Source organism: Lissotriton helveticus, chromosome 8, assembly GCF_964261635.1.
Source record: "Lissotriton helveticus chromosome 8, aLisHel1.1, whole genome shotgun sequence".
NCBI lineage: Eukaryota > Metazoa > Chordata > Amphibia > Caudata > Salamandridae > Lissotriton > Lissotriton helveticus.
This window is the reverse complement of record NC_136069.1, coordinates 201,336,639-201,352,648: the sequence shown is the minus strand read 5'-3', so window position 1 is coordinate 201,352,648 and position 16,010 is coordinate 201,336,639. Positions and strand designations below refer to the sequence as shown.

Here is a 16,010-nt window from a genome sequence, read left to right as displayed (position 1 = left end):
TTCTTCTCAGTAAAGTCAACTCTAACCACTGTGTTATGTTCTGAATCCTGAATTTGTGCTTCCCCAGACCAAGCACGCTTAGCAAATGCCAACCAGTATGAATGACATGTGAATCCTACAACTTGTATTTCCTTTCGTGTTAAGTAAAATGTTCTATACACTGATTTACATACATATGATTCGTTGTCTCTGTATGTGTTTGTGATGTAAAATGCTCTGGCACCGGTATGAGAGGCGCTATAAAACAACTGAAATACATGTGATAGAGGGGCAATGGAGAGGTGAGAGGCACTGTCGGAGGGTGATAGTGAGGGTATCATTAAAAAGCCCCCAATAAAGACTGCCGTATCCTGGTGCACTGTAAGGTCACCATTTACTATGCTTTAAAAACTAATACAATTAAATACATAATGAAAAATGTGTTGTAGGATGCACCCATTTAGCCATTTCCCCCCAAATTTTCTTGAGTGGAGAACCTCCCCAAAAACCTTTGTAGTGGTCAGGCTTGCCCGCTATGCCCATATAGGTTTGGCCTGAGAAAGTTGTCAGGGCTGCTTTGGGTTCCCCATCCAGCCTTGAGTGCCCCATATACCCTACTGTAATATAAACTTTGTGTGACTGCATGAAATGTTTCTTCAACCATCTTGTAAGTGGTCCCCTACACCCTGAAGGCACGGCAAGTTTTCAGTATTTGATTGCATTTTTATACAGCACTTGAACCTTTGCGTTCTCAAGCTCATCGGTAGTTGGACAATGTGAGAAGTGTTGGTTGTAGAATTTTTCTAAAGTAAGGTAATTGTTTCTGCTGTAGTTGCTCATCGTCACAGTAATCGATATAACTTTTCAATCATTTTGGGGTACTAGAGGTTGAAACAGAAGAGCGGACGCCTCCCTCTCCAGTCTTTCACATGCCGTAACTTGAGGCTTAGAGATATAGAATGAAAAATCACCCATGTCAGCTCAGAACAAGACAGAGGTCCTTTTAGTCTATTTTCTAGCACTCAACCCAACAGGTAAACCATCTGCACCCACACTTAGAAAAAACATGGCCTACCTTGAAGGCGATGGGCAGCGTTTTGTTGCACCTCCAGTGGGTGGGCAGCACCGAGCAGAGGAAGTTTGGGCTGTCGGTTCTCACCAGCTCACCGGGGTGGTCGGCCAGCACCTCCACCATGCTGCGGTCAGCAGTCCTCATCTTGCCCGCCAGGGCGGCGCTGGTGTTGTCCAGGGTCAGCGACTCAGTCATCTTGCCCGGGGTCAGGGTGGCGGAGGGCGGCGTGAAGCGGCGGCTGGTGCTGGTATCTACGGGGATACGCATCACAACAGGCCTTTTTTTCAGTCAAAGATCCCCAAAATGTAAAAGCGCAAGCAAAAAAATTGGCAAAAAACAAGGTGTTCAACTTGCTACAAGGTCCACATATGTACACAGGATTTGTGAAGCAAAATATCAAAAACCTAAGAAGTGAACTCGAAAATCACTACAGAAGTCAAGATAAATACAAGTTTAGTTGTGTAATCACTTGCAAATCCAAAAGGCAATCGGACGAGAAGAACAGTATTTCTCTGCTAATTGTCTTTAAAGTTCAGTTTTTGGTGCTTTCAACGCTGTCTTCAGAGTCAACATACTCTGGGTAAATCTGTATTGTTATTTTTTGAGGCAAGAAAAAGTTTGGTTTCTACCTAAAAATGAATATTGTTGATAAAAAAAGAAGCTGTTCAGTTTCCTGTCAGGTTATTTGTCTAAGGTCCCAGTACAGGCTAGAAAACATTGGCCTCGAGGCCGCCCTGTTCCCGTTTCTTGGCAGTCAGGCCTGCCTGGGTGATGAGCAACGCTGCGGGGCAGCAAGCAGCCCAGGGTATCCGGGGACCAGCGAGTTACAGCGTGCCCTGGAGGGCTGCGGGCTCCAGAGAGACAGAACCGGAAACACCTTCTGGGCAGGACTTGAATTAAACTTGGAACATCAGCTTCAGTAGTTTAAGGGAGTGCATGACGAAAAAGAGGAAAATCAATCCCAGTGCATAGTAAAAAAAAACTAAAAAAAAACGTTAGGGTTAACAAAGGACAAGAATCCTCAGGCTGCGGTTCCAGGGCAGACCAGGCTCCGGCAGATGAGGTTCTGGGCTGGTCCCGCGGCTGCCCTGTGGTTTTCAGCAGCGCACACACACTCTTTAAGCAACAGCAGACCGCCTGCCTGGTGAGTCACGCTGGGTTTTGCAATCTTGCTGAAGATTCGGCCTCAGCAGCAGGTGGGGCGTGCTGTGGTGCCGGCCCGCGGTGGGGCGTGCTGTGGTGTCGGCTGTGGTGTCGGCCTGCGGTGAGGTGTGAGTGCTGCTGGGGGTGGTTCACGGGTCCAGCCCTTGAAGGGTTCAGCCGGCCGATGTCCACCGGGGGGAGGGCGGGGGCTGTGGCGCCCTGGGGGCCGGGCTGCGGGCGCTGCGGTGGTTCGGGTTGGCCGCAAACCTGGGGAGCCCCGCTCGCTCCTGCCCTGCGCCCTCGCTCCGTATGAATGGGATGCCTGCGAGCCAGGCGCTTTTACACTCAGGGCTGCTGGAGGAATGCCGGCTGCTGGCTCATTTGCATGGGAGGGGGCGCTGGCCAATCGGCGCGCTCTGAAGGCACCGGGGCGGGGCCAGGCGGCGGCTGCTGCTGGCTAGGACGCACGGGCTACTGTGCGAGCGGCAGCCGGGAAGGGAGGGAGGGAGCCGGCCGCGGGGAGCCTGTGCTGCCGCTGCCGGAGCGAGGGAGCCCGGGGGAGGCCGGCGGAGCCCGCGGAGCGCAGGGACAGGGAGCTGGAGGAAGCCGCGGTGGAATGGAATGTGTGCCGGCGTTCCGCTCACGGCTGATGAGTTGTGAAAAGTGCCTTGACACCAATGTGTTTAGAACTGGGCGCTATATGCACACCCATAAGTTTGCAAAACCCTTATTTCATTTTATATGGAATAGATTGCTTTTTTTTCCAGGAGGCCCGTCATAAAGAGTTGTATGACCCATCTGCAGCAGTAGTGGAGAAGTAATGTTTTGGTAAAGACATATATGTGTTTTTTTTTATGGGATGTTTGATGTTGGTGGAATGTGTGCCAGCGTTCCGCTCACGGCTGATTAGTTGTGAAAAGTGCCTTGTCACCAATGTTTATAGAACTGGGCGCTATATGTACACCCATAAGTTTGCAAAACCCGTAACTCATTTTATATGGAATACATTGCGTTGTTTTCAGGGGTCCCGTCATAAACAGTTTTGTGACCCATCTGGAGGAGTGGTGGAGAAGTAGTGTTTTGGTGAAGACATATATTTGTGTTTTTGATGTTGGTGATCAGCAGGTGTTGGTGACTTACAGACGAGGAAGTTCTGAGTGGGAGAGCAATACAGAGTTAGAAGTTCATAAACGTGTGTGTGTGTGTGTGTGTGTAAAGAGGAGGTGGGGTTAGTCCTCCTTGTGTGTTTAAGGGGGTACTTGGTGACTGGCTCAAAGTTTTCGGTGCTTGCAGGCCCGTACTCGTGGTGAAGTTGTGCACTTGTGGGCAAGGGATAACCTGCGCGGTTTTGGGGAGTTGTGAGGAAATTGCCACTTTTACCTTCCCTGAGGGGGCAAAGTCGTTTGCCTGTGAAGGGTTTATGGAAGGGATTTGTAGCTCTACACACCCGTCTCGGGTGGGTGGCGCTACAAACCCCTTCCATAAACCCTTCACTCCGAGGGGGTAGAATGAGTGTGTGTGCAATCCGAGGAGCGGTGCCATTCACTCAGAAGTCGTGGTCCGCGTCTCAGATCCCCCCCCCCCCCCTCACTGTGTGACTAATCACCGACTGCTGTGTGCTCTGTTAAACATGTAATCACAACGTGCAGCACTGGGCCTACCTCACGCCCCTCTGCCTCTGTCTACCCCCTGCCTCTGTCTGTCCCCCTCTCCCCGCTCCCCCCAAAGTGCCTCGTTAACCATGACCAGAAGACAGGCGCTGCGGTTCCCAGGCGGCCCGTGTGCTCCATTTTGACTCATCCTCTCTCCAGCGACCTGTTTTATTTTCTTCAGCGGCGCGTTTGTCTCCCCACGTCGTGTTTTGTTGTCTATAAAGCCACAGACCGCCCGTGGGAGGCGGGGGCAGACCAGGGCCTGAATGTCACGGCCGGTTACACTTCCAGGAAATGTAACCGCAAGAATTCGGCTGCACCCCCCTCCCCCTTCTCACACAGAGACACACAGAGAGCCGAGCACTGGAGGGAGGATCCCGCCTCTTCCTGCCAGTGACAGACCGCTATGCCAGTGCGTGCACCCACCCTCCGCCTGCCACTGCCAGCCCGCTTCTACCCACGGCGTGCCCACCCACTGCACCAATGTATATACAACTTAAGCCTGCCACTGCACCTGCTGATACACCCTCATCCTGTCCCGGCCCCCAAACACACTGCACACCCCACCCGCCGCTTGACAGCGCATTCACCCACCCTCAACCTGCCAGGGCACTCTGCTCACCCACCCTCTGTCTGCCAGTGCACTCTGCTCACCCATCCTCTGTCTGCCAGTGCACTCTGCTCACCCATCCTCTGCCTGCCAGTGCATTCCACTCACCCATCCTCTGTCTGCCAGTGCACTCCACTCACCCATCATCTGTCTGCCAGTGCACTTCACTCACTCATCGGCCTGCCAGTTCACTCTACTCACCCATCCTCTGTCTGCCAGTGCACTCCACTCACCCATCCTCTGTCTGCCAGTGCACTCCACTCACCCATCCTCTGTCTGCCAGTGCACTCCACTCACCCATCCTCTGTCTGCCAGTGCACTCTGCTCACCCATCCTCTGTCTGCCAGTGCACTCTGCTCACCCATCATCTGTCTGCCAGTGCACTTCACTCACTCATCGGCCTGCCAGTGCACTCCACTCACCCATCCTCTGTCTGCCAGTGCACTTCACTCACTCATCGGCCTGCCAGTGCACTCCACTCACCCATCCTCTGTCTGCCAGTGCACTCTGCTCACCCATCCTCTGTCTGCCAGTGCACTCTGCTCACCCATCCTCTGTCTGCCAGTGCACTCTGCTCACCCATCCTCTGTCTGCCAGTGCACTCTACTCACCCATCCTCTGCCTGCCAGTGCACTCCACTCACCCACCCTCTGTTTGCCAGTGCACTCCGCTCACCCATCCTCTGTCTGCCAGTGCACTCTGCTCACCCACCCTCTGTCTGCCAGTGCACTCTGCTCACCCATCCTCTGTCTGCCAGTGCACGCTGCTCACCCATCCTCTGCCTGCCAGTGCACTCCACTCACCCATCCTCTGTCTGCCAGTGCACTCTACTCACCCATCATCTGTCTGCCAGTGCACTTCACTCACTCATCGGCCTGCCAGTTCACTCTACTCACCCATCCTCTGTCTGCCAGTGCACTCCACTCACCCATCCTCTGTCTGCCAGTGCACTCTGCTCACCCATCCTCTGTCTGCCAGTGCACTCTGCTCACCCATCCTCTGTCTGCCAGTGCACTCTGCTCACCCACCCTCTGTCTGCCAGTGCACTCCACTCACCCATCCTCTGTCTGCCAGTGCACTCCACTCACCCATCCTCTGCCTGCCAGTGCACTCCACTCACCCATCCTCTGTCTGCCAGTGCACTCCACTCACCCATCCTCTGCCTGCCAGTGCACTCCACTCACCCATCCTCTGCCTGCCAGTGCACTCCACTCACCCATCCTCTGTCTGCCAGTGCACTCCACTCACCCATCCTCTGCCTGCCAGTGCACTCCACTCACCCATCCTCTGTTTGCCAGTGCACTCTGCTCACCCATCCTCTGTCTGCCAGTGCACTCTGCTCACCCACCCTCTGTTTGCCAGTGCACTCTGCTCACCCATCCTCTGTCTGCCAGTGCACTCTGCTCACCCACCCTCTGTCTGCCAGTGCACTCTGCTCACCCATCCTCTGTCTGCCAGTGCACTCTGCTCACCCATCCTCTGCCTGCCAGTGCACTCCACTCACCCATCCTCTGTCTGCCAGTGCACTCTACTCACCCATCATCTGTCTGCCAGTGCACTTCACTCACTCATCGGCCTGCCAGTGCACTCTGCTCACCCAGCCTCTGTCTGCCAGTGCACTCCACTCACCCACCCTCTGTCTGCCAGTGCACTCCACTCACCCATCCTCTGTTTGCCAGTGCACTCCTCACCCAGCCTCTGTCTGCCAGTGCACTCCACTCACCCATCCTCTGTCTGCCAGTGCACTCCACTCACCCATCCTCTGTTTGCCAGTGCACTCTGCTCACCCATCCTCTGTTTGCCAGTGCACTCCTCACCCAGCCTCTGTCTGCCAGTGCACTCCACTCACCCACCCTCTGCCTGCCAGTGCACTCCTCACCCAGCCTCTGTCTGCCAGTGCACTCCACTCACCCACCCTCTGCCTGCCAGTGCACTCCTCACCCACCCTCTGCCTGCCAGTGCACTCCACTCATCCATCTGCCGTCTACCAGTGCAATCCACTCACCCATCGGCCTGCCAATGCACTCCACTCACTCATCCCCTGTCTGCCAGTGCACTCCACTCACCCATCCTCTGTCTGCCAGTGCACTCTACTCACCCATCCTCTGTCTGCCAGTGCACTCCACTCATCCATCTGCCGTCTACCAGTGCACTCCACTCACCCATCGGCCTGCCAATGCACTCCACTCACTCATCCCCTGTCTGCCAGTGCACTCCACTCACCTATCCTCTGCCCGACAGGGCGCCATCCCAGACTGAGAGTGCAAGCACGCCCCTCAGTCTGCCGATGCCCCACCAACCCGCAGCACTCCCCCGTGGCACCGAGTGGCCCTATTTTGACGTGTTTTATTTTACCGCGGTGCACCGCAATGTCTTGTATTGAATTGGTCTTCACCAGACAGCCAGTTTACTCCCACACCAAGAACCTGCCAGTATTCGTGCCCACCCTTACCCTGTCAAAGTACCCCCGCCGCCTGCTTGCTACTGTGCACTCTGCCCTGAGCCTGCCACTGCATGCGTCCACCTGACTGGCAGGGGCCCTGGAACCAGGAAGGAAATGGGGCCCCTGGCTGCTGTTTGAAACATAAAATACAAAGATATTCCAGGTTCAGTGGGCCCCTGAGGGCCTATGGTCCCCGGCGCCACTGCACCTGCTGCACCAATGACAGCTATGGCTCTGGCAGCGCGCCCACCCTCAGTCCGGCAGTTCACGCTCACTCCTCAGCTGGCAGGGCATTCATGATTTCATAAGTAGTCTTGAACACAAACACACACCCTAAGCCCCAGAATCAATGTTTCACTGTGCACAGCGGGTGTGAAAATAACACGTTACCTCATAACACGTGCATTTCTCCTGTTGTATCACCCCGGGCACTGAAGACTCACTGACCGCTCTTATCACCAAACGTACTGACGTACTCTCCGTGCGTCTTCACTAGACTCTATTCTAGCCATGCACATAATAATAATCCTCATCTTCCAGTTTGTACAGCGCACAGCTACTTTCAATGAAGCTTCAGGGCGCTTGCGGCGTACCAATCAACTGGTACTACAGGATGAAGGGTCGAAGGATCAAGAGTTAATTAAAAAAAAAAAGGACTCTCTTTTTAGACGTGGATTCGGATGGGCCAGATATAAACTAAAGGCGTAGAAAGCTCCAAAGATTCGATGTAAGATTAGAAAAAAGGCTCTGCCTCCCCCTCTCTGGTTTTGTGGAAGGTGGGGACTTGCAAGAACATAAAATTACTGGGTCTTAAATTGAAGACAATGTTTGATTCTGTTCCTTGAATACAAAGGGCCTTTCAGATCAAAGTATAGTATAAACATATAAAATATTTTTGCAGAAAGGCACATTTGTTTTGGCTGTTTTGTGGATTTTTTTTACATTAAAGACGCGTAGTTTGAGGGGTTTTTAAACCCAGATCCGCGAATGATCTATAAAGTTTCTGTTCTGTGATGTCGATACCCTACAGTACCACGCGGAGGCGCCAAGAGACCTGGAGCCGCTGCTGCTCGGTGGCTGCCAGGCGCTGGTGCGGGAGGGCGCTGATAGCATCTGTCTGCAGCGGTCCGGGTGAGACAGACGGCCACAGGCCGCAGGTCACAGCCGGCGGGGCAGGCTGCACTTGAACTCTAGAGACCCGAGGCCTGTCCCGGCCGGGTGAGGTGACTGCACTCCGCGCAGCCATGTTGTTTATATGTTCATCCACTCAACAGCCGTGCCTCGGTAATCCGGCATCAGTCACACCCCGCAGGGCAGTTTGCAAGATAGCGCTTCAGTTTTGAGTTGTGTAAAGCGCTTCGAGACTACGTCAGCGCTGTGTCGAATGATAAATGATATACATAAATGAAAAAAATACCAAATGAGCGATTGAATTGCTCACTCCTGACAGGAGGCAGCGTGGTGACATGTTTTTGCAATCTGGCTCAGGAACTTCGACGGACTGAAAAGTGTGGGACATGGGTGTACAAATGTGTTACCGCCAAAAAGTGGCGAGGAGTTGTGTTCGACAGATCTGCAGAGGGGTTTCCTAAGTCTCCTCTGATAAAGCCCTGCAAACGCCGATACGTGTTCTAACCAATTGAATACTTCCAGTCCAGTGTAAGGGAAAATGGCGGGCCCCTTGCAGAATGTAAAGAAGGGCCCCAGAGTCTGTCTCCCATATCTTACAACTACTCCTTGGGCTGAATGGGGCATCCTTGAAAGGCATGTGGGGGGTGGGGTGAAGCGTTGTCCCCTATACCCCACAGGGGCTCTAGGGGCCTTTGTTAAGCCACGCCTTCTTTGTCATGCCTGCTTGCACATGTCCCGCACACCGTGCACGCATAGGTTATTTTTGGGGGGTTTGTGCACGCATAGATGAGATGCAGAGACTCCCAGAGGCCGACAGGTGGCAGCTGCGCCCAGACACGTCTCCCTCTCCTATCGGCCAGGAGGGGCGCTGTAGCTCCTGCTGACAGGGATGATCCGTCGTCACTTGCGTCCTGAGATAATAGCTTCAAGGGTGCCTCCAATGGATCACAATTCAATATATTCCTAAATTATAAATGCGAAATACTTCCGTGCACTGCAAAACAAAGCAGTGTAACCCGCTACCAGTGCTACTGTCCTGGGCCCCGGCGAAAGCAAGGAAAATGGCCCCTTGACTGCTGCTGGGTAGTAAAATACAGCAATGTGTTCTGGACCCCGGTGCCGTTGCACCTGCTGCACCAATGATAGCCACGCCGCCGCCGGCTACACTGACATGCGATCAAAAGTGGAATATGATCAAAACAAAACTATAAGAAACAAACAAGACAACGCAGTATAGTAATGTATAGCAAAACCACGAGCAAAAAACACACCCAACGGAATGCAACACCATGCAATGCAATTCAAGACAACACGAGACACAACACTACAATATGAAATAGTACTCTGCAGTACAATAAACGAGGCAAAATAAGGCTGTGCAGTGCAACTGAACACAAAACAAGGCAAAAAAGCAAAATCATACTATGCAATGCAACAGCATACGTAAAAACGCAATGCACCGCAACACATTACAATGTGAGGCGGCGCTGCACAGCACACTACAGTGCAACGCAATCCAAGCGCAGGGGTCGCCAAGGGTAGGCCGTGCTCGTGAACCCTCGTGTGCCCTGGTGCTCATACTGAGGGCACACTAAGGCAGTACCTGGCCCTGATGTGCACGGTCCGTCGACCGGAAGATGGCTGTGCGTTCGGCGGGGCCAAGCCCCCATCTTTCCCAGGTTTGGGGGTGTTTTACTGCTGCTTCTGCGCCAGGTTTCAATGCCAGCCCACACTCTTTGCACCCGCGGTGAACGCCCGTGGACGCGCCCTGCGAGAGGCACCCGAAACCCATCAGATCAACATAGGGGGTAGAGGGGTGGGGGTTGGGCGCATAGATGCACCATGTGCTTCAGGGAGTGACCAGAGGCCGCATTACCACTGTAGATGTCATTTCACGCACAGGATGCTGAGTGGCCCCCAGGATCCGGGGCCCCTCTTGGTACCATGTGCTGCGAGGAGCCGCAGCGGCGCGCGGCGCTATGAAACGGGACATCTGATGGCCAGGGGCTTTACATATATTACTCTCGGGGCCACTGGGGTGAAGCGGGGGTTGGTGGGGAAGTCGCTGGGAAAAATGCAGAGGGCAGGTGCTCTGTTCCATGAGTGACAGAGAGTACAGTGCTAGTGAACACTGTGCATTTGATGCACAGAACGGTCCACGCCACCAGACTCGTCCTAACTAGCGCCAGGGCGCCGCTCGGAAGCTTTCTAAATACCGCGGGATGCACTTATCAATGCTCCCCCACCTTTAGTATCAACCTCGAAAGGATGAACGGCGGCGTCTGTCCCGCAAGGACTCTTGGCAACAATTCCAGTTTCTAGCTGTTGATGGCGTCTCGTTTCTGACGTGCATGGGTGAAGCAAGTACGGGCTTTTGTACTTCTATTGGGAAGGTAAGGGGAAAAAATCACTCCAGTGGGTACCGGTTACATTACAACGACATAACGGATTCTAATGGTGTCTGTTTTCTTACGCCAATATTTATTACTAACGATTGCATTTATTCTCTCCTTGCGTATGTAGTCCCAAAACATCTTAATCGAAATAGGACCAGTAGTTACCAGTTGTAACTGGTTAACTAGAATTGCCAAATGGAATGAACACGTGCTGAGATCGCCGAGCTTTCCTAGTGGACCTGGCTGGTAATTGTTAACCGAGAAATCATTATAGATTGAAAGGCACGTATGGGGTCCACTCTCGACCCTCCCCCAGACCCCCCATACGCATTCCGGCTTTGAAAAATTGAAGGAAAACACCTTGGTCTTCGTGGAAAGGTACACACACCTTGGCTTCTTATTTACAACAAATATGTTTCAATAATGTGTGAATACCTTGGCGAAAAAAAGGCGTCGCACTAAGGGAATACGTTTCACACCTTGAATTATACAACAAAAAAAGAGACACAAAAAACGGGTTGATGGTAAGAGGTGTTGATTCGATTGAATCACACATATTACTGTGATCCCGCACCGGAAACTGGCGACCCCACCGTCTCCCCGATGGAAGGACCTCGAAAATCCGGCCAAAATATTTTTCCATCAGCACTTTTTTTTGTTTTTTTGGTATTTGGTTTTTATTTAGTTTTCAGGTTACAAATAAGTCTGGATTTTTCTGCCCCCACATATCTGATAAATTGACAGCTTTCGACCCGCCAAACGCCTTAAAAATACAACGAATTCTTTTAGGAACGAATTTATTAAAGTCGGTGAGAAATAAACCTAATTAATATAAAAAAAAGACGCGTGAAGTTTGGCCGTTTCTGTCCGCGCCGATGTGCGGTGCCCGTGTGCACGGCGCGTGCTGTGTGCTATAAATGATCGCTTTGTAGGTTTGTATGTTGATCCGAGATCATTTACGGGGATTATTCGGAATTGAGACTTGTTACCTGCAGTGAAAAAGTTCGTTGATGAACACGAGAAGCCGAGACTGAAGCCCCTCGGCGCCGTAAACACGTGGCGGGGAGAGGAGTTATCGGCCGCAGAACCCGTCGGTTCTCCACTAAAATGAAACATACAGTTTTATATTTAAATACAATAAAATACTCCGTTTTGCGGGAATTACAAGGTCACACGCCGGCTGGATTCTCCTGCAGATTGAAACGGGCGGACCGAGGAGAGAGGCGGTGTACCGTCTTGGTATAAAATTAAAACGGATAGTTAGAAATAATGTTTAAAAAAAATGAAGTGACCCTGGCTGACACAAGCCCTCTTTCTCCCTCGAAGCTGACATTGTGCATTTTATCGCCTGCATATTTCTGCGGAGCACGGCGTCACATCTCTGGCGCAGTCCCAATGCACGCCGTCCCTCCTCTGGCACTGTCCCAATGCACGCCGTCCCGCAGTGTCGGCGTCGGTGCACGTCTTGATGCATTGCTGTTTGTAATCATGCAGGTGCCGTGTACTGCGAGGCAGCAGGCAGGCACTACGGTGCCCTCAGTATTCAGAAACGCGCTTCCCTGCTGTTTGTCTGCAGGCAGGTGCTGCCTGTATGCAAATCACGGCATCGTCATGTTTATCCTGAGCAGGAAAGCGCCTCTATACTGGTTCTCATCAGACAGGCGCTAACATGTCGCTTGACATCAGCACAAATGCTGCAGTGCTGTTTGTCATCAGAAGAGTAGCACCACGATGCTCGTCACCAGACAGGCACCGGATTGTCATTAGTTATACGACAGGTGACGCCGACCTGTTTATCATCAGACAGGTGCACGCGTACAGCCGTCGGGTGCCTTGTTGTTAACCAGCGGCGTTGGGGGTGTTTGTCAATAGAAAGATTCGCTCTTGCGCTTATCATCATCAGGCAGCTGAGGCTGTGCTGTTTGTATCAGACAGGTACCCCAGACAGTTTGTCATTAGACAGGCACCGCTGCTCTGTTTGTGTCAGACAGGTACCCCCCTCACTGTCATTAGACAGGCACCGCTGCTCTGTTTGTATCAGACAGGCACCCCACACCGTTTGTCATAGACAGGCACCGCTGCTCTGTTTTGTATCAGGAAGGTACCCCCAGACTGTCTGTCATTAGACAGGCACCGCTGCTCTGTTTGTATCCGACAGGTACCCCCACACTGTTTGTCTCTAGAGAGGTACGGGTACCCCTGCTCTGTTTGTATCAGACAGGTAACCCGGGACTGTTTGTCTTTAGACAGGTACTGCTGCTCTATTTGTCATCAGGTGGGGTGTGCTGTGCTGTTTGTATCAGACAGGCACCCCCAGACGGTTTGACATTAGACAGACACCACTGCTCTGTTTGTATCAGACAGGTAACCCCAGACTGTTTGTCTTTAGACAGGTACCCCAGACTGTTTGTCTCCAGACAGATACCGCTGCTCTGTTTGTATCAGACAGGTACTCCAGACTGTCTTTAGACAGGTACCACTGCTCTGCCTGTCATCAGGTGGGCAGTGCTGTTTGTATCAGACAGGAACCCCCAGACTGTTTCTCTTTAGACAGGCACCACTGCTCTGTTTGTATCAAACAGGTACCCCCACACTGTTTGTCATTAGATATATACCGCTACTCTGCCTGTCATCAGGTGGGCAGTGCTGTTTGTATTAGACAGGAACACCCAGACTGTTTTTCTTTAGACAGGCACTGCTGCTCTGCTGTGCTGTTAGCCTTCCAATGGTTGTGTGGTGCTGCCTGTCATGTGAACGGCAGGTAGGTGCTCTACGTTACCAGAGGTTCAACACTGTTCTTTCACCAGACGCGTGCAGTCCTACTGTTTGTCAGCCCACAGCAACCACTTGTCATCACTCTGGTGTTGCAATGCCTTTGCTAGATAGACTGGTGCTGCCAGGGCCTGTTGTACGCTTGGGGCCTCTGTTATATATAGGGGCACTGCCTCTGTCTGTGTTGCTGTGCACCTTTAGCTCAATGTGCTGGGTACAGACCTGGCCTGTGTGCCCTGTGCACTGCTGCAGTTAGGGCACTGCTCCCAGTGCAGCAGTAAACTCCTGGCTGCGCTGGAGTATGTTTTCAGCGACAGGCATGCCAGCAGTTTTGAAGCCGCTATTGGTGGTTTCATTTATCAAATGGCAGTGTGGCCGGTCTTTCAAAGTTGGGTGGGGGTGGCAGAGAGCCACCTACAAGCAGCTGCACTGACTGACTGCGCCAGCCTGGTGAAGGGTGTCTGGGGGGTACATGAATCCACATCACTGCTTAATTTGAGCTGGTGGTTTCCAGTGCTGGGCACGGCACTTAATTGTCAATATCGGCGCTTAGGACTGTCCGCCTCATGGTGGCACTCCCTGTCTAATTTACAGATAAGCACAACAACAGATGTATATGAATTTAAAATCCACATTCAAAATGGCTGATACCTGCCACCCAAGCCATTCTTATAGCTCTGGGGCCCTGCAATGGTCTGAATTGTCACAATTGTAGGAGTGTGATGCTTTGTAATTGTGTTTGTACTGTCATTAGCAGTGTTGGCAAGGCCAATGGGTACTGCAAGTTGCAGTGGGCTCCTGATAAGGGAGGGCTCTGGTATGTACATTTTCACAAATTAAGCACTGACCCTGCTCCTGTTGTGGTGCACGGGTAAAGCCTCCCTTTACAGCTCCTTTTTCTCTGTGCCAAAGTCCATATTATGGAACAGGCAAAGAGGGAAAATATTTCCCTACTGCATGGGGCCCCCACCATGCAAATATTGACATGCCCTCTTCAGATCCTACTGGCATGTTCTGTTTTACATAACGGGGTACAGCTGCATCTGCATCCCTTTCTGTAATACCAAAGTGCCCCGGGAACAGAAACTGGAGGGTAAACATCATTTACAATGCTGTGTTTACACCGCAGTGCCTTTACAACGATGCCATTACAACGCAAGTCGTTACTACGACTTGCGCTGGGTGGCGCTGTTGGACAAGGAATGTTGTAATTTTATATTCCAACATCTTCCCTACTGTTAAGTGGACTGGTGTTGGAATATAAAATTATAATATTCCACAATCCGCACCCTCCAACACAAGTCATTGTAACAACTTGCTTTGTAATGCCCGCGTTGTCAAGTACCGCGATCTAAAAGATCGCGTTGTACTGACATACATCCAAACTGGAAGCACATTCCCACTGCACCCCAGAAGCTCTTTCCAAAATATCGCCCCTGTTGTTTGTCATCAGTCAGATACTTACATCTGTATCTGAACTGCTTCCCTTCTCCAGTGGATGAAGAGACCTCAGAAGTTTGAACTCTCGACACATTAGGCTGCCGCGCAGACCCAGGAGGCCGCAACCATGCCCCAAGCCACACCTCCTGGTTTGCTAAGAGACCATCAGTCATCAGATGGGAATCCACCCAAAGGGGTGACCAACCCCAGGGCACTCGTCTGATCCTCCAGGAACCCTCCCATCCACGGGACATCCAAAAGATCTCCATGCAGATTTGGAAGGTGGGCGCCAAGGATGCACCGTAGGACCAAGTAGATGACAGGCTGAGGGTAAGTCTGTAGACCCAGGATATGGTGTTACCCAGGATTGTAAATGCGCCGGGTCCTGCTGGTTCTGAGCACCAGTAGTTCTAAAAAGCAGGTGCTGAGACAGGTCCCTGGCGGGTTCTCCAATTTTTGCCCTCACCCTCAGGGTGAAAAATAATGTTGATCCCGCGGGAGTTCATACTTTTAATGTTTCTGCAATTGTATATTGCACAAACTTGACCTGAAGGTATTGGAGCACTTTACATAGGTAACAGTTACATTACCCAAAGACATCCTTCTTATTATTTTTGGGTAGGCACTGGGATTAGCGATTTGCCCACAATCACAGGATGGTGAGCAGATGCTGAGAATGAGTCAATGGTTGTTAGTTGCATAAGATAAATAAGCAACAACTACAGCTCCAAAGTCGGCAGCTCTAGCAGTTAGGCCACAGCCTCTCCAACAAGAGCTAACCCATTTTCAATATTCTGTACAACAAAGCCGGAGTTGTTGATTATTTATCTTATGCAACTAACAACCATATACAAAGCTTATAGTCCTGGCTTGTTGCAAGTGTAATGCTACTTGTATTATATATCTGGGTGGAATGACAGAAGCAGCAACATACCAGTTGGGCGTCACACTATGCTAAGCACAGATTTTTAGCCTATGTGTTTTGAAGCCATGCCCTTATTTATGTTGGCGACGCCCCATTGAGAGACCCACAGTTTTTTCATCCCACTTAAAGCCCTGACGTTACTGTCATGTCAAGTACAAGGCACAATGAGGAAAAGGAGTCTTGAGTACAGCCGGCTGCCGCTTCATCGGAATATGAAGGATTGTAGCTGGCTGAGGGGTGGAGCCTCCTTCTTAGATGGCCTTCTTAGATGATGGTTGGATACACCCCTGTTATACATAATGTATAGCACACATTAGTGAGGCCTCAGATCAACATTACACCCTAGTATATCTCATTCTGATTTTGAGGATCCTGGCATATATCAGAGGGTGGCTGAAATTATGAGTTTTGATGCCAGTGGTGCATTTGTGATTGTGTTGTTGTATT

General features: G+C 51.5%; 1 protein-coding gene across 10 annotated transcripts in view; it reads right to left on the bottom strand.

The window, feature by feature from the left end:
- Positions 1-16,010, bottom strand: part of RUNX1 (RUNX family transcription factor 1) — a 547,678-nt gene that overhangs the window by 133,487 nt on the left and 398,181 nt on the right. For 9 of the 10 annotated variants that reach the window (XM_078656904.1, XM_078656906.1, XM_078656908.1 and 6 more), the window contains one exon: positions 1,055-1,302. In XM_078656904.1, the coding sequence (XP_078513030.1) occupies positions 1,055-1,302 (248 nt within the window). Of the gene's footprint in view, positions 1-1,054; positions 2,515-16,010 lie in introns of those variants that run through there. The other variant, XM_078656910.1, reaches the window with a different exon arrangement.